General features: G+C 42.7%; 2 protein-coding genes across 8 annotated transcripts in view; one reads left to right on the top strand and one right to left on the bottom strand.

The window, feature by feature from the left end:
- The window catches only part of SNX7 (sorting nexin 7), a 306908-nt gene extending 290693 nt beyond the window's left edge, over positions 1-16215 (top strand). The window contains exon 9 of the mRNA XM_085023877.1: positions 16180-16215. Within this exon, the coding sequence (XP_084880003.1) occupies positions 16180-16200 (21 nt within the window). The 3' untranslated portion in view covers positions 16201-16215. The remainder of the gene's footprint in view (positions 1-16179) is intronic.
- PLPPR5 (phospholipid phosphatase related 5) overlaps positions 1-19116 on the bottom strand; it is a 120961-nt gene that overhangs the window by 99694 nt on the left and 2151 nt on the right. The window contains exon 2 of one of the 7 annotated variants that reach the window (XR_014842831.1): positions 15993-19109. The gene's annotated coding sequence lies outside the window, so the exon portion shown is untranslated. 7 annotated transcript variants of the gene reach the window in all.

Below are 19116 nucleotides of genomic sequence, written 5' to 3'. Positions count from 1 at the left end.
GCCCACTGAGCCAGGCCAGGGATCAAACCCATAACCTCGTGGTCTCTGGTTGGATTCATGTCTGCTGTGCCACGACAGGAACTCCCTCAACTAGGATTCTTTTTTTTTTTTTTTTAATTAATTAATTAATTTCATTATTCAATGAATTTACTACATGTATAGTTGTACAATGATCATCACAATCCAATTTTATAGGATTTCCATCCCACAACCCCAGGGCATTCCCCCCCACCCCCCCCGAACTGTCTCCTTTGGAAACCATAAGTTTTTCAATCAACTAGGATTCTTAGGTAACCTTTTAACAGACACCATCTATTGAAATGCGGGAAGCTCAAAAACCTCTTCTAAGTGAACCACCTATTACCCTTATCTAGCTCCCCATCATGGCATTTTTTTACGTATAGCTTTTTCCTGGTGTGTTTTTAATAAGGTCGTTTTCCCTATAAGTGGCCATGCCCATGCTTGCTCTCACAGGACGGCTTATTCTCTGGCTGGGAACTGGCCTCTGACGTAGAGAAGGCTCTTACAGGACAGTCACATCATACAGAGTATATACGGATACTGCACTAGATGGAGCTTTTGGAAGGTACCTGTAAATACACCAGTAACAAAGACAACAAATGAAGAGAGATGGCGAACAGCAAAAACGGAACTCTCAAAACACCCCCGCACAACTACCTCTGATATCACAGCTCTGCGAGAGACCATGAATGGTAACTGCAGACAAAAGCTGTAAAACCTTTCACAACTTCCAAGCTTTTGTCTGTCTAATGCAAAAGTAGGAACGGAGGGATGCGTTTGAATTCCTCTAATGTCCACAATGGTCAAGTCTCCACTAGGTACCTTGACTCTTTCATTTGCTTCTGCACGGCCAGAACCTTGCCCAGTTCCTGGCACAGAGGAGGCAAAATACGAGTCTTTCCTGAAGAAAGGAAATAACAGAGGAAAAGAGGAAGGGCTGGAGGGAGGCAGAAAGATACAGGAAGAAGGACGAGAGGCTTGGCTTGGTCGAATCACAAACTGAAGAGTCGCCATCTGACCAAAGGGTGTTAGCCATGACAACGGAAGATCTGACTGGGCCACTTGTGGACCTGACGCTGTAGCCATGCCCTGGTGTCAATGTGTCTTCACCCACCCACACACGCATATACAGGCAAGCTGTGTGGTTCAGAATTTCTGCCTTGGCCCACACTTTAATATACTCCAAAACATTTATTGGAGTTCCCGTCGTGGTGCTGTGGTTAACGAATGTGACTAGGAACCATGAGGTTGCAGGTTCGATCCCCGGCCTTACTCAGAGGGTTAAGGATCTGGCGTTGCCGTGAGCTGTGGTGTAGGTCGCAGATGCGGCTTGGATCCCACGTTGCTGTGGCTCTGGTGTAGGCCGGTGGCTACATCTCCGATTAGACCCCTAGCCTGGGAATCTCCATATGCCACAGAAAGGCAAAAAGACCAAAAAAAAAAAAAAAAAGCCCAAAAAACAAACAAAAAAACCCATTTATTTATATCACATATCCAATAGTGAAAGAGCTTCCTTTTCTATGGTACTGTGAGACTCCACAAGCCCTCACATTTACATTTTTATCACATCCACTATCTGGGATCCCACATCCACTGAGAATAACTGGAGAAAAACAGAACTGACAAAAGGAGCTGTGGAAAGACAGTTAAATACAAACAGATCCCAGATAATACCCTGAGAAGGGACTAATATCCTTCTTTTTTCAACTGCATCCTATTTAATGCTCTTATGGTTTAGCTGCTTTCTTCTCGTTCAAAACACCCATAAGACATAAATTCTGGTTGTTTGGTTCAACTCAATGTGGACTTGATTCACGTGTTGATGTATCTTTCCACACCTCATCCTCCTTCTCCATCAGTGTTTCAGCCACCTGATGTCCACGTGGAATGGTCACCCATGCTCGAAAGCTCTTTTCTCCATCAGTGACGGCTCACTGTCACCCTTGGACTTGTTTCAATTCCATATAAATGACTGCTCTCTTCCCTTGTTTCAAACTCTCTTTCTCCTTCTCCAAACTCCCTAATACAATCAAAGGGACTAAATGGAAGAGGTCCGCCCCATTTTCTCAACGCTCCCCCCGGGTCCCCTCAACACATCCCTTGCTTGTCACCAGCAGGTGATGGAAAAAGAATGGGGTTTAGAGGCAGGAAGACCTTCCTGGTTTAAAATTACTAAAGTCCATCCAACCTACGTAACACTTTTTGGTCTCAGTCTCTTCTTTTGCAAAAGGGTGATAATACAGAATGAAAGAACCTTTGTGAAAATTAAATTATACCCCCCTCCCTCCAATTAACATGTTGCAAAGCACTAGCCTCTTTAGACAGAGCATGGGGTATAAGGAAACTGAGAGTCAGTGAGGTCAGGTTACTGGCCCCATATTACATAGTGATAGATCCAGGATCCAAGCCCAGATGTGTCTGATTCTAAATCCGCCTCAATAAATACTAGATCTCTTTCCCTTCCATCTAAATCCAAACATCCCTGTCCCTCGGGGAAGCATCCTGTCATTGAGTAGCTCAAATGCCATGTTCTCAGCTTTCTTTATAGCCTGAGTTCACACTGATTATTTTCTTCACTGGGCTAGCCCAGCATTTCCCTCGCTATTCATTCATACATCAAACAGTGGCTGGATGCCTCCCAAGGCCCAGACACTCTTCTAGCACCAGGATGAAATTTTGAAACGTCCAAGTTATTTCTGCATGAGACCGGATCTTTGCCTAGGCTGTGAACTTTCCAAGGTCAAGAGAGCCCTTGACCTTATCTCCATAACCAGTTGCCCTTTTCTTTAGTCACTACAAAGTATGTTAAAAACAAAGACAGAAAACACCAGGGACAGGTTCTCATCTAAACTCCGCCACTGTTCTGACTGCACGATGGTGAGAAAATCTAATTTGTCTGAGGCTGGTTTTTATCATCGAGGAATGATGAGACTATCAATACTACATGATTATTGTGAACCATTCCGTGAAGGATAGAGTTTTCTAGAAATATAAGGGGTCACGATGTTGCTATTGCTGAGGTCAGATTGTTAATATTTAATAATACATAAATGCCAGGACCCACGGTCCGCAGATCACTTCCGCACTAGCAGCTGCAAGGTCTGAGGCATGGGTCCAACATTAGGGATCTCTTAATTCTATTACCTCTCATCTGTTGTTTAGACTTGGCTCAAAATCCATTTGAGTGGATTCTGAATGCTGCCTGCTGGGAAGGGGTCCAGGTCTCCAGCGCTGGTGACCCTAATATGGGCTGTCAAGCCCAGTACCCCAGCCTGCGTGCAGGGCCTCATCTCAGCATCCCCCCTCTGGACTTGCCTCTGCTGACCAGCTCGCCTTGTCTCACGTGTGCCTTCCTTCACGCCATCACCTCTTTACTTTCTCTGTGCCGCCCTCCTTCTCGTCGCCTCTCTTCCAGGCTGCCATCTTTTCAGTACTGGATCAGCACTGGTCTCTGAGGACCAGGCAGCCCTCTCTTAGAACGACCTGCAAGAAGCCTGACTTTCTTGCCTTGGCCATCTCAGTCCTAAATGTACCACCAGCTCCCCAGCCTCTGTAGTCAAACCCATATCAGGTGTTGGAGCTGCTCTAGATCCCTTTTCTTTGGGGAAAAACCAAACCAAACCAAAACAAACCAAAACCCCAAATCTTGTGGTCTGTCTGAATCGCCTGTCTCTTTTTTCCTATGTCCAGCTTTTCCAGACTTGGCCAACTTAGCTCATCCATAGCCAAAGCTTTGACTGCTTTGTTCTTGCCAGGCCAAGAGCCTGACTGCTTTTACATGCTTCCTTCGCAACCTTTACTGTGTTTCCGCTTCACAAATTCCTCTAAGATCTCCCTTCCACGCGAATGAAACCAAGACACTAGCAAGCTCACATCATAAAATTTATGCAAATCCGATTAATCCAATCAAAGCTTGTTTGTGTAAAAGCCTGTCTTATGTGCTCTTTAAAGTCATTTCCCATGAATGGAAATCTTAATTAGATGACTAAATTTAGAAGGATAGAGCATCTTGCAAGAAAACCGAGCACGTCTAAGCCTTAATACTATAAACTGGAAAATCTGAGTTTCACCTACCAAGAATAGTACAGTTCCATTACACATAAATTTCAAGCCATGCTTTCTAAAAGAACTGCACAATCATGGCCTCACATTTCTAGAGCAACACGTAGATGCATATTTTTTCCCTTTAATTGCCAATTTTAAATGAGAAGACGGAAGACATGCGTTACACAGGTGAGCACACCTGTTACGGAATTTACAAAATGCAAGTCAAGAGGACTTATTCATAGAAGCAAAACATAGCAAGAGTAACAAAAATATCCTTGCCAATTTAAATTTTAATTGTGCATACTAACATAAGCTTTTGTAACTGTACAAATATGGATCTTTTAGCGCTGTCCATGTTGCAGATAATGATTGAAAATCATGGAATACGTGTGTCAGAGGGGCCAACTTCTTAGTAACTGTCTAATTACAAGTTTACTTCACAGCGGTGTTTGTATTTAAAAATAGGCAAATCTAAATACTCTGGAACACAACCTGCCAGCCAAGAGACCCATAGGATGAATACTGCCCTAGATGTCTTAAAACTCTAAAACGTATTCGAAGGTCTTTCCTTTAGTTTACTAAAGTAAAACGAGTCACCGAAATAAATTACTGCGGAAGACGGGTAGCTTTTGACGTCCCATTTTGCAGACAGATCAAGTGAGCCTGAGAGCATTGCATGTGTATCACAGGTTCCCCTCTTCAAGCAGATAAGGGAATTTTGACTTCAACCTCTGAGTATTATTGCAATGTACTATTTACGAAACATCCCTAAAAAAATCCTGATGTCTGCACCTAATTATTTCTATGCTGTACATCTTATTGTTCCAGACATTCTTAGAGTTTCTTCAAACATAAGCATTTCTTCAGACTGAATGACTCGGTATTTGCGCTGTGCTTGGAACTCCCTTGCCTCCCTCGCCTCCCTGACTAGCTAACATCACTTCCTCTCCGAAACGTCTTCCATTCCTTCTTCTCCCAGCTCCATCCCAGCCTACTGTCAGTTCTCGGGATTCCTAAATTTTAACTCTTCACCCACAGGGGACATTGAGTTCCTGGAGGGCAGGGATGCTTTCTCCCATCTTTGAAGAAGCAGAGCCCAGTACACACACAAAACCTTGTCCAGGGAAGACCGGTAAATGTTTTCTAAGGAAGAAATGAAGGAATGAATGACTGAATATTAGATCATTGGGCTGTAACGGGACAGCTAGTAGGCTATTTCATTCGCACCCGTTTGATAAGGAGAGGCGCTAATTTGCCCTTGGTTGATATTTCACTCTAATTGGGAAACTTTGAATTTCAATGAAAAGTATCCATAAACAATAAGAGCCTAATTTCATGTTCCTGATTCCTCTGGAAGTTAATTGAAGTGCTAAGTGATGTGCCTGCCCCAGCAGCACTGAATCTTTCTTTACTCATTAACGTCATTCTCTAAAGCACCACTAATTTTTATCACTCTCCGAGGAAAGAAACTCTTCTCAAAAATACTTCCATGGATTGAGTCAAATGTTTCAACTGTCAATCTGCAATTACTAATGCAAATGTACAGAGTATGATTCAAGACCCTGAGTGACCATAAAATCATGACTCATCTCATTTAGAAGCCCTGCCAGTTATATGAATCCTCTATCAGAAAACCAAAAAAGTTTCCTAATTTACCATGTAAATGTCACATGTAAAATGCACTGGAGGTTTAATATACAAAATAGAGTGGAAGAGGATATGCTCTTTAAATCAATTTACTTAGGGAAAAAGAAGGAGGAAAGCATGGGAATAGAGAAAATGTCATATTTGATAAAGAAAGTGCATGCCCGCCACGTAAGTGCTTAGGTAGTGACAATTTAAAGTAACAAAAGTACATGCAATGGACAATGAAAGACCTGAGGGAATGAAACAGTGGTTACAGAGACAAAACATGATGATATTAATGATTTTTAAAACAAAATGACAGGGGTTTGAAATATTCTCCATAGGAAGTAAATAAGATTTATTTTGATCTACTTCTACATAATTTTGAATAAATTAAAAAAATTAAATGAGTGTACATGGGGAAAGTATTTGAAATCAGAGGTAAATGGCAAATAAAGTAAGATATTAAAGTTAGCTTCTGGAAAAATAATTTGGACTTTATGACCTAAATATCTATATATCGGTACCCCAAATTAATTTGTGCTTCTCTACGTCTCTTAAAAGACACAAATACTTATATTTACTATTTTCGTCTTTTTACTTTTTTTTTTTTAGGGCTGCACCCACAGCACATGGAGGTTCCCACACTAGGGGTCGAATTGGAGCTGTTGCCACTGGCCTACACCACAGCCACAGCAACATGGGAGCCGAGCCATGTCTGTCACCCACACCACAGCTCACAGAAATGCTGGATCCTTAACCCACTGAGCGAAGTCAGGGATCGAACCTGCATCCTCGTGGATGCTAGTCAGAATCATCATTTCTGCTGAGCCACGACGGGAACTCCTATATCTATTATTTGAAATGCATTCGATCAGGCATTACATGGTGAGCAAAAGGCAAAAATATACAAGACACATTTGCTGTTCTATAGGAATTTATTATCTTTTGATGGCCATGATATTGGTATGCAATTAACTATAATGCATAACCATGCAGCATACTACAATGTATACACTACCTAATATTGGGAGTATTTTAATAGTCATTTGATTTCAAGAGAGCAAGTCCAATTAGAAGTCGTTCCTGGAGTTCTGTCTTCAGGATTGAAAGCCCTGATCAGTCTCAGTTGGAGAGAAAAATGCCACAACCTCTGAGCAATGTCTGCTGTGGTCACGGGAGAACAGCATACATTGTCAGGCAGTGTTTTTGCCTACTTGACAAAAAGTTTAACCTGTTCCCTTTACATATGAGATAAATGACCACAAAATAACTTTACACTGACCTCAAGGCTAATGCATTAAGGAAAAAATAGTATGCAAAATGCCCGCTCTATTTGCCAGGGGTGAAATTATACCTGAAATACACACTCAGTGCTGGTGCCATGCCTTAAAGACTAAGACATCTGAAATGAAGTCAGATGTGAGCAGCCAACATGGGAAAATGGACTCAAAGCCAGGCCATGTCAAGATGAAGACTGTAAGCCTCAAGAAGGGAAGAGCATGGAGTTCCCGTCGTGGCGCAGTGGTTAACGAATCCGACTAGGAACCATGAGGTTGCAGGTTCGATCCCTGCCCTTGCTCAGTGGGTTAAGGATCTGGTGTTGCCGTGAGCTGTGGTGTAGGTTGCAGACAAGGCTCGGATCCTGCGTTGCTGTGGCTCTGGTGTAGGCTGGCAGCTACAGCTCCGATTCGACCCCTAGCCTGGGAACCTCCATATGCTGCGGGTGCGGCCCAAGAAGTGGCAAAAAGACAAAAAAAAAAAAAAAAAAAAAAAGAAGGGAAGAGCAGAGAGCTGAAAGACAACTTTACACGTTGGGGGGCCATCTAGGTTGCTCCACATGGCTTCAAATGATGAGCGAGACCAGGGAGCAGAAGACGGAGACAGCTTCCGTTACAAGATCATAGACAGACCTGTGTCATGCACAGAAAGGGCTGCTCCAGGAGCCATGAGTCAGTTTCCTGCCCAGGGCCAAGTTCAAACCCTTTCATACCAGGTATCTAAGGATACAGGGGCCAGAAAACTATTTGCTTTTGCGAGGTCTCAAAGGCAACAAGCAGCAGGGCCAGGAGGATGGCTCAGGTCACTTGCCTGTCAGCCCAGTGAGTCACTACTCCTTTTAGTAATTTATTTTAATGGATCCTCATGAAGCCTGCATATACCAAATTTACAACCAATTCTTTGCATTCACTATTTCCCCAAAACAGTACGTCATGGCTACTGTTCCTTGTCTCGTCTTACTTTCTCTCCAGCTCCCCATCTCACATCTGCGACTACTCCTGTTTTACAGAAAGTATATAAGGAGAAAGACTTATTTAAAAAGGAGTCTAGGGACTTCTCATTGTGGCTCAGTGGAAATAAATCCGACTAGGACCCATGAGGATAGGGGTTCAATCCTTGGCCTCACTCAGTGGGTTAAGGATCCAGCTTTGCCATGAATTTTGGTGTAGGTCACAGACATGGCTCGGCTCCTGTGTTGCTGTGGCTGTGGTGTAGGCCGGCAACTGCAGCTCCAATTCGACCCCTAGCCTGGGAGCATCCATGTGTCATAGGTGCAGCCCTAAAAAACAATAAATAAATACATAAATACATAAATAAATAAATAAATAAATAGGAGTTTATAGGAAGATAGATTACTATTGTTATTTAAAAAGGAATTTATAGGAAAGATAGATTGCTATTGACTAAACACATCAAGGAAAGAATTATGGAAGAGGTGGGTTGGATTTGCCTAAATTAAAGAATAGAGATTATTTAAACAGACAGAGCTGGAGATTTACATAAATTGAGCAGAGCAGAGAACTGCACTTTCTCAGGTCACTGCTGTGTCACAAGAAATGGCATCACAGGATTGGAACAAGTTTGGGGAATATCTCTAAGTCACTCCAAATTAAAAAAAAAAAAAAAAAAGACTTCAAAATATACAAAATACACAGTGTCTATATTTTCCCCGAAATACATTCATATCATCAAATAGTTCTTCCACATCGCTAATTAGCTGCCAAATTTACATCAACCTAGTATGCCAAATGTTATAACTATGCCTTGAATGGAGCAGATCTGCTATATATTAATCACACATAGTTTCATAATTACAATGTGTTCTGTTAAAATCACATTATAAGAATTTAAAATCTGTGTATCAAAAATGGGTAGGTTTCCCTGATACTCTAGTGGGTAAGACTTCGCACTTAAACCACAGCGGCCTGGGTTCAATGCCTGGTCTGGAAACTGAGATCCCACATCAAGCTGCTGTATGCCCTGGCCAAAAAAAAAAAGCCAAAAACAAATATGGGTAGTTTTTCGTTATATCCCCTTGTAGCCAATTTCAAATGTAGTTTTGCTTTTTGTCTGAAAAGTTTGATGTCAGCCACCTAAAGGAAGACATCAGAGACCCAAATGACTTGGGAATGAAATGCTCTTTTTCCTTCTCTGCCACTGTCACTTCACTATCACAGATTAAAGCGTTCATTGTTAATACAATATTCGGGAAAGTATTTTCAGTCAATACTATAAAGGCCAGAGGAAAAAAGTTATCATGATAATCACAGACTTGTTATTGCCCAGCTAACACTGCTACGCAGAAGGACTCGGTGCAGGTTGTCTTCATCCCTCCAAGAGATGATGAAAAATGTGGTCCTGGGGAGGAGAACCATCTCTGTGTTACAGGTACATATGGAGCCATTCTGTCCAGCTATGTCCTTCCTTCCTGTGGGGTCATGGGCTAGTTGCTTAATCTTTCTGTGCCTCAGTGTCCTCATCTGTCAACTGGGATAACAACAGTGCCCATCACCAATGTTGTGGGCATTAAATTAACAAAGACTTAACAGCAAAGACTGATACATAGCAAGCACCCAGATGGGTGAGCTACTGGTGTAATTTCTCCTTAGCTGCATGGCCTTGGGCAAGTCATTTAATCTCTCTGGCCATTCATTTGGAAATTAAGAGATGAACCGAAATGATCTCTAAGGCTTCTTTCACGATTAAGAAGTTCCAGCTATAAAGAGGCATAATTGCTCTCACAATGGATTCACAAATCTTTTCCAAAAGTGGCGTGGCAGAAAAAGCCTGACAGTGTGGCTTGAATAAAGAAGTGTCTACTGGATTCCTCTATCTGTATTCTAGACTGAGCCCCAGGAAAAAAGGAAGAGGGGACCCCAAGGCACCATGTGATGGAGGCAGCGAGAAGGAGAAACAAAGGTCTCTTTGTGGAAGATCAAAAGGCGTTGTCACGTAGTTTTGACTAAGTCTCTTCATTCATTTTAGTAACTGGGCAACCCCACAGTGGAAAGGCACGGGTGAAGGAAGAGGTCATTGTTACCCACCCAGAGATAGTGTTTTGTTTTTAACTGGACATGTCAGGAGCTCAGTTTAAGTTACAAGATGCGGGAGGCCAGGTGCACTGCCTTTATCCAGCACTGCTCAGATGTGATGTCTGGGAGAACCTGGCATTCTGCTCTGATGAGATCTCGGAAAATACAAGATGCTTCTCCGTGTCAAGGGCGTTTCTGTGCACCCTAGTGTGAGAAAAAGCGAAATCTGAAATCTTGCAAAAATCTCAATAGAAGAGTACGGTGTCTGCCCGCACGGTACTGAGAGCACCCTCACAAGAGGGAATTGGGGATCGTTACGCCAGAAACCCAGGACCCAGATTCCTCAGCCCAGAGGTTCTGGTTATATCAACATAAAATCCTTGGAGAGGAAATTCTGTAAGCTAGTTCCGTAGTGTGTAACCATGTCAGCACTACATTTGTGTTTAACTGCCCCTTGATTTCATGAGTCTTTTATTTCCTGATACTGCGTGGAAAGATGGGAAGAAGAGGGAGATCAACAGCTCTAATCGTGGTTTGGGAATTTGCAGCAAGTCAAGTAACCTCTGTAAGCCTGATCTTCAAGGTAAGCTACACATGGAAGGGAACCGACAAATACTCGCTCAGGGAAAGAGAGAAGGAGGAAGGGAGGGAAGGAGGAAGCCCTGATGCTCACAAGCATTTTAACAGAAAGGTCACACTCCGAAGTGGCCGCGCTAAGTCCTTCTGTTATCATATGTTAATTAACAACTACATTCGCATTATGGATAGAAAAATGACTTTTTATCGATGAAAGCAGTGACTTTTAGTCATCATGATAAATGCTAAAAATGGACTCTTAGTTGGTGAGATTCAAACGACTGTGGATTGACTCAAGTCGTCTAGAGATACTTCGTATCCTGGAATGAATGGGGGATAAGACTCCAATGAGGCCAGTAACCTACACGCCAATGACTTGTTCTCAGTGGATCTAGAGCCCAGACAATTAGGAGGATTTTTGCTTTGTCCATTTCAGGACAGGACACAGTCACACCTTGGCTGTGCTGAGCCTTTGATACAGGGTTCATACACTTAAAACACCTGAAGGGACAGAGAACTGTCACTTCATTAAACTCACAGAACAGGGTATGTGGACTATTTTGCCGATTTGAATGAATGGTTATTAAGGAACTATGTGCTCAGCGGAATCTGGTCATTACAACCTCATCATCACAAACTTCAGCTAGTCCCTGGATGATGTGTCTACCACAAATTACTGAAGAGTTGGGTATGATGAGTCAGACTACAAAACCTGATTTTGAGATGCTCATTTCGAGTGACGGAAACATGAATAAAGTAAGCACAACATAAAGCACAATATAAGATTATTTTAATGCTGTAACGTACTACTACAGAGGTGAGGGACCAGAGAGAGGAATGCAGCCATCTCATCTGGGAGCAAAGATCTGCTCAGAGGAGTTGGTGCTAGGTCTGAGAGGATACAGCAGAATGTTCCAGAAAGGGTGTTTTGTTGTTGTTGGTGGTGGTGGTTTTTTTCCCTGAGAGGAGGGGTGGAGGAGCCCTATAAAGGTTAAAATCAAGGGAGATAAAAATGAACTCACATGAGAAATTGCAAATGTATTAATACCAAACACACACACATACGAGGCTTCCACTTACACACGTTCTCTCAGTCAGAAATGTCCACCAAAAGAGTGTCTTTAGAGTGTTAAATGCACCTGATCTGGGAAAAAAAAATCTCTAGGATTCTGTTTTTACCAAAAAAAAAAAAAAAAAAAATGGTGATTTTACTGACAGTGATCCTCAAACTACATCTGTCATAATAAGACTAAAAAAGTAACCAGCCTGCTGAGTGAAAACTGGCATTCTCAGAAATAGTTCAAATAGCACTGAATATAGAACTCCATTTCCCATATCTTTAAAGTATCTCCCATCAAAATGATATCCCTATGATTTTCCAAAGTCTGTTCCAAAGGTCTTCCTAACTATAGGTAAAGATCTCTCAGAACGTGCCTCTGGGACCTGTATGACCTGGAAAATCAAGTTCTATGGGCTATCCCACGATCCTTAGGAACCAATGAAGTTCTGTCTTTGAATGCAGATTATAAACTCCCCTTTTCATATCTGGCTGCAACTGAGCCTACATGTCTAGGAGCTTATGGACACTGCAGGAGCACAATGATCTATAATCGATAGGCTTTCCCTCTCCCCTATCTTCGAGGAATGCCACCATTGACGCTGTGAATCAAATTAGTGGGCAATGGCAGGTAGCCAACAGAGCACCGGACTTGGACTTGCAAACAGATTCAGATCCTAGATGTGACACTTACCGAGTGGAGCAAATTGCTCAAGCTCACATACGACCTGAAAGCGTTCACAGGAAGCGTAAATGGTTTACCGCATCCATTCAACAGAAGGGATCAAAGACACCTGATGGTCCTTTGGCTGGCACTATCAATAAATGCTATTGACACTGATGTGTAAAGAGCAGCTATCACTTACTGAGTACTTAACACAGGTTTATATGTAATTCTTCAAAGGTCGGTTCAGTACCATCATCTCAATCTTACAGATGAGAAAGCTGAGGTCTGGAGACGTAATTTCATGCATGGGGCTTGAACTCCTAAGGGACAGTCACTGTCCCCCTCATTCTACAAGCCAAGAAACAGCACTGTGCCCAGCACACAACAGAGGCATGATCACCCTTTCAAACTTTCACAAATAATGACTCTTTGGCACGATACACATTTAAAAATTAATACAACAATGCATACTTAGCAGATGGTGTCAACATAGCTCCCTGGAAACATTATTTCTTTCAAATTGCACAAATGAATGGGATGATTCTTTATAATAATCTTGACAATACTCAGAGTTTATTGAAATCTTCTGAAAAACAGCCTTGGGTCTTAGTGTAATAGTCTGTAATAATTCGTTAAGACATTTCATACTGTTGCCTTTTTATTTTATTTTTGCTATTCTTTCTACAAGAACATAAGAAAAGTATAAACACCGTACCCATTTTTCTCCACAGCGCAGTAAAGGTGCCCAGCTGGCAAAGCCATGCTATAAGCAACGGAACCATCTCCAGCGACCAAGTAGCTGCATAATCCATGTAATCTGCTCACATTATGTTTTCCCCACATGCAAGAAGTGATTTATTGTGTCTCCAACGTGCATTTACACCCATTTGATTTTCAAAATAGCTCGGAAAGGTAGGCAGGAATAAGTCAACATTTTTCACATAAGGCAACTGGCTCAAAGAAGCCACAGGGATAATGGGTGGCAGGGGATTGGGGTTGGGGGGGAGACTGGGCGAGGAAGCTAAAGAAAGTCGGGGAGGGGGGAGGAGCAGGAGCCCCTGTAGGGGGAGAAAGGGAGAAGGGGAGGGAAAGGAGAGATTCCTGGGCCTTCCTCCCCCACCCCCAACACCCCATCAAGACCTCCTCATTAGAATGCAAAGGCGGGGGGGGGGGGGGGGGGGGGGGGGGGGTTTCCAATGAAAAAAGAGCCGGAAAAGAGGAGGGTGACTAAGAAAGAAGGAGGGTGAATGAGAATATCTAAGTAAAGCAAGGACCTAAGAGACTGCAGGAGGAGTTTCAACAGATCCATAAACCCTCCAAGGGTAGTTCTAACTTTTACGAATCTTGAGCATTTCTGATAAGCTGATAAAACCACGGAGGCTGTAACTAGAAAAATGCATACGAGCATATCTACAGACACACACACAGTTTATACACAACTCAGTGTGCCTCAGTGCCCCTAAATGGCTAGGTGCCATTTTAAGAAACACATCTTTAAAACAGAGGCCTCCTCAGTGCCCCCTCCCACCCCCATGCAGCACAGTATGAAGCTCTAGAGCCAGAGGGTGCTTCCACACCCCTGCAGGTGCCCACAGCACCACCTCCGTGTGTGTCCCAGTGATAAGAAATGTGGCTTCAGATCAGAACAACGGGAATGTCTGCGAATCCCTCCTGCTGCCACCCACCTCTCCAGAACGTTTCCAGCTTAACAGGAAACAAAACAATTTCCTACTCTACACATGGAAACCATTATCTACCCTGGAACACAAAGTTTCCGGGCAAACCAGAAAAAAAAAAAAATGAAATTGTAGATAAAGGTTTGATAAAAAAAAAATTGGCCCTTCTAGGATTGAATCCCTTTGACTAATATCTTTAAAGATGTGTTTAATGTGTAAGGATAAAAGTATATAACAAAAGAACTAAATGCACAGGCTTTGAAGATTCTAGCAAGGTCCTTGTGAGACTCTGGACTGGTCAGCTCACCTTTTTCTATCCAAGTCTTTTACATCCAATAAACCTCATCAGTTTATTGTGGAGATTAATTCTATGAATGGATTGAAAACATTTCATACAAGTCTAATATCAAATCTCACTAAATATCCTATTTCTCATTTATAAAATGGGCTTAATGACCGCCCCTATGTTTAAAGAAAGTACAACCATGACGAGCATTAAATGAAGTACCGCATACAAGTGCCTTACACAGGTGTCTGATGCATAGGAAATAGTAGCTAGTGAAGACGTCATCACAGGTAGAAATCACTGACTTTATGGGAAGAACAGGATTCTAACAGAGTCTTCCCCTTCTCGCTATTGAAACTCCCCAGGTTTTGTGGGCGATGGAGTGAACTAGGTGGCTTCTGTCCACCTCTAATATTTTATCAGCCCTGGAACCCACCAACAAAGGTATTTTGCTAAGTGCCTTGAATAGGTTGTCTTGATTAATCACCCCAACCTTGAGAGAATTAATGACAGTTGACAGACACAGAGCTGGTCACTACCCTGATACTGACATAGGTGAACCCATTTCCTATTCATTACACACACTGATCCCATGAGGCCAGGACTCACAGGGTCTCCACCAAGGCACAGTGAGACTGGCTCAAGTTCCCAGGGCTGGCAAGTGGCACATCAGGGCTTCAAACCCCATCTGACTCCAGAATTGGGATCCGAACCTCTATAGGCATTGCCTCTCAGGAGGGAGATTTTTTTTTTTTTTTTTTGCTATTTCTTGGGCCGCTCCCGCGGCATATGGAGGTTCCCAGGCTAGGGGTCCAATCGGAGCTGTAGCCACCAGCCTACGCCAGAGCCACAGCAACGCGGGATCCGAGCCGCGTCTGCAACCTACACCACAGCTCATGACAACGCCGGATCCTTAACCCACTGAGCAAGGGCAGGGACCAAACCCGCAACCTCATGGTTCCTAGTCGGATTCGTTAACCACTGCGCCACGACGGGAACTCCAGGAGGGAGATATTTTTTAATCTGCAGTTGATGAATAAGAAAGATTTCCCAAACTCACACAGATAGTGAGAAAAAAGCAGGATAAGAAGCCAAACTGGCCTGACTGCCACATCTGTGCTTTTCGGGGGGCGGGGGGGGGGGCATCACAGGGGTGTGTTCCAGGAGGGGAGATGGTGGAGGTGGGAGTGGACACCCAAGGCAAGGTTCCAGGAAGCGCAGGTCTGCGGGCGCGCTGAGGGCACTCAGACCTTGGGATGGCAGCGCTAGCTCCATGCCTCAGAGTCAGAGTCCAGAGGGAGCTTCCTGGGGATACAGGCATAAAGAAACAGAGATGTTTCTTAACCTTCCAGCCTGCCCCGGGAGAGGCTGGTTTTCTCCGTCTTGGCTCTGGCTCTGTGAAGACGGATGGTCTACCTTTGTCTCCTGCGAAGTAGCCGTGTTGCTCAGGGATCTGAGGAACAGCAGTGCCTGGTGGCCGCTATACCCCAATCTGTCATTCCCTGGTCTTTTAATCAATGCAAGTGGAAGCTCGTGAATTAAATGTATATCTGTAAATTCTGTAGGTGGTGCTTTGGTAAACGCTATCAAACCGAACAGTACCTGTTTTCAAAGAGTTTCATAAGCCACGTCAAACGTGTAAATGAGCCCAAATGACAGATGTTTTCTGAAAACACAATTAAAATAGTATTTCACAATACAAAATAGGCTAAGGGATAAAGAGTTTAAAATTTTATAAGTATTTTAATAATAGAAAAGCCCTGTATTACTGTCCCCCAAATTTTCCAACATATAGAGAAAAACGCATCCTGACATGCCAGGCCGAGACCCTCGTCTTCCTTGTCAGCCACGTACCTCTGGGTTCTGTTCCCCACAAACCACTCTTTTCTTTTTTTTCTTTTGCTCTTTAGGGCCACATCCTTGGCATGTAGAGGTCACAATGGAGCTGCAGCTGCCGCCCTACACCACAGCCACAGCCACTCGGGATCCAAGCCGCGTCTGCAACCCACACCACAGCACACAGTAATACCAGATCCTTAACCCAGTGAGCAAGGCCAGGGATCGAACCTGCATCCTCATGGTTCCTTGTTTGGGCTCGTTACTGCTGAGCCATAACAGAAGCTCCACGACTCTGGAACCAAGACAGACCCATCGCTTTTTCAAGGGTATAGACTGCACTTCCTGCTATCAAGCCTTCGTTCCTGTTCACGCGGCTGCTTCTGTGATGTCCTGACACAAGCTCCATTTTAGTCTCTCCTTCAAGTCACATCGCAAATGCCACCATTTTCTTCATGAAGCCTGTCCTCTCCTCTCCAAATAAAAATGATCTCATCCTCTTTGAACCACCAGAGGTCTTTGCGATATATATACATCTAGATGCATATACCCGTGTATGTGTATATACATACATGTATAATCTGTACACATAACACTTTTATTATGGTAATTTATATTATGACTTTCGGCATGATTACTTAATTTCCCAAATGAGGCTGTAAACTCTTGAAGATCAGTGATCGTGGTTTATCTCTGAAATTGCCTTTATAACCACTACCCAGGCTGGTAACGGTGCTTGCAACACAGGAATTCAATAACTATTTCCTGAATTACTATTGTTATTAATAATGGTAATGATATAGTGACCTCTTACGGAGTATTAACCATAGGCCAAGGATGACATTTACCGATGCTATCTCCTTTGATATTCAAAATCCTGTGACTTAGAAAGTGAAGGCTTAAGGAGCTTTAAATAAGTTGTTCAACTTCAGGGCAGGATGCACTCTGAATTCAAATCCAAACTTGTCAGGCTCTAAACACGTGCCCCAAGTCGACACTACATAAAAGTGAGGAAACGTAAAAGGTACATTGCTTTTGACCTTTAGATAAATTTGGCACATCTGACACCAAAGCAGAGATTACGGTAGTGGGGAGAGCTCCTTTTCAAAATTAGTTTTAAAGATGAGAAAGGAGTTTTGGAGGTTAAAAAAAAAAAAAGTATTATGAAGAATCTTTATTACTATAATCCAAGAAATGTAAAAGATGGGAAAGAGACCGTGTGAGGTATGCACATGGAAGAGGGATTTATAGGTCAACTGATTTTGCATCTTGTAATAGAAAAGATACAGGCTTGGGAGCTTGACACAGCAGGGTTAAAATCCTAGGTGTGAAGTTGTTAGCCTTGGTCCTTGAGCAGGTTGCTAAATCTCTTTAAGCCTCAGTTTTCCCAAGGGTTATGTGATAATAGTAACAATTGCCTTCAGAGATCTAGATATATGTGCCAACAAATGATGGGCACTACTAATGTTATTACTAATATTATGGTTGATAATAGCATTTTCATGCAAGGTGACAGTGCTAAGCCAGTGTCCTTGCGAGGAACGGAAAGGCAGGGCTGCCATCACTCTCCCCAGCTCTTCACACTGAGTGAGGGTACCATGTGGGAGAGCAGAAGGCGAAGCAAAGGCCAGCCGCAGTTAGCCTCTAAAACCCATCACTTCCTTCTCTCTTGACACTGACTCTCAAGTCCTTTCTTTTGTAACTAAAGAACTGAAAATCAAAACAGAGCAATCAAGTTGGGTCCTCCCTTTAAAAATCTCTCAAGCAGATGCTGGATCCTCACCCCGGCAGCTGGTTCTCATCTTCTCTCAGGAAACATGTTCTTTGGAAGTAAGAGAAGCAGTATGGCATTTGGCATCAGTCTCATGGGCAAACACCACACCCACCATCTTTGTTTTTAGGTATTTCTAGTTTATCCTCAGATCCTCAGGCTCCTCCAGGGTTAACCAGAGAGAATATCCCAGAGGTGCTGCTCTGAGTAAAGGCAGCATGACTTTTCAGTGCCCAGCACAGAGGAGGCACTTAGTTAATATTGTCTCATTAACTGCCCTTCCCCTCCTCACTTTCCCCAGGGTGGAGGACAATCAATTTCTTTGGACCAGAACCTTAATGTCTCCAACTGGCACCTGCCACCATGGATGGATGTTTAGGATCTGAAAAATGCTATCTCATTTAAATAAGACACAGAATGGTAATGAGCAAGGGACAAGTGAATAGACATTTTTGACTATGGTTGTTCCCGAACCAGTGCCCTGAAAGTGACAGGCTTTTTCCTTTAAAGAAAAAAAAAAAATCCTTGAAAAATCCCTGAGCTTTTACTCCCCTGGAAAACATGTGCTTGAAACCCCAACATCTGCAGAAAGCAAAAGGGTCCAAGAAAAACTAGTTAATTTTTTTTCTCTTACACCTTGTCAAATAGAGGAGAGAGAACACAAATATAAAGGTGGATTTGGGGTTTCACATATTTAGTGAATTATAACTGAAAAAACAAAACAAAATATTTTCAGGTGTAAGGTCTAACACTTCTCCAACCAGTATGCTGGAGGTGGATTTCAAGTCAACTCTCACAGTACCTGTGATAAAGTTACTTTGAAGTTATCAAGAAGTTTTTTGGTTTGTTTGTGGAATTCTATGATGTGCATTAGGAACTTTCCATTTTTTGTAAAATATGAAATCATTTCTCCTAAAATCAAAGACAATACGAATATCTAAACCTAATAGATAAATCTTCTAAGCATTCATTATTGCAATTTACACGTTCATCCAGTGGGGGAAAAAATGTCCCTTTCCTTTTCCTCTTCATTTTTTAATTTCCTATTTGTTATCTGCTCAGAGAGAAAAAGAAAGAGAAGCAGGACAACAGGAAGGGAACCTAAAACACTTTGACAATATTGAAGGAACCTAATATTGTTTCTCTGAAAAAATACCACCAATTATCCTACAGATCATTTTGCACCATATTCACATAGGTAAATTATCATATGACAGTAAACCTAATACTTATCTGTGTG

This window comes from Sus scrofa, chromosome 4 (genome assembly GCF_054392235.1).
Source record: "Sus scrofa isolate SSC_HxYL_T2T_F1_AM1 chromosome 4, Sscrofa_HxYL_maternal_Yorkshire_Landrace_v2.0, whole genome shotgun sequence".
Taxonomy (NCBI): domain Eukaryota; kingdom Metazoa; phylum Chordata; class Mammalia; order Artiodactyla; family Suidae; genus Sus; species Sus scrofa.
This window is presented reverse-complemented; position numbering and strand designations above follow the sequence as displayed.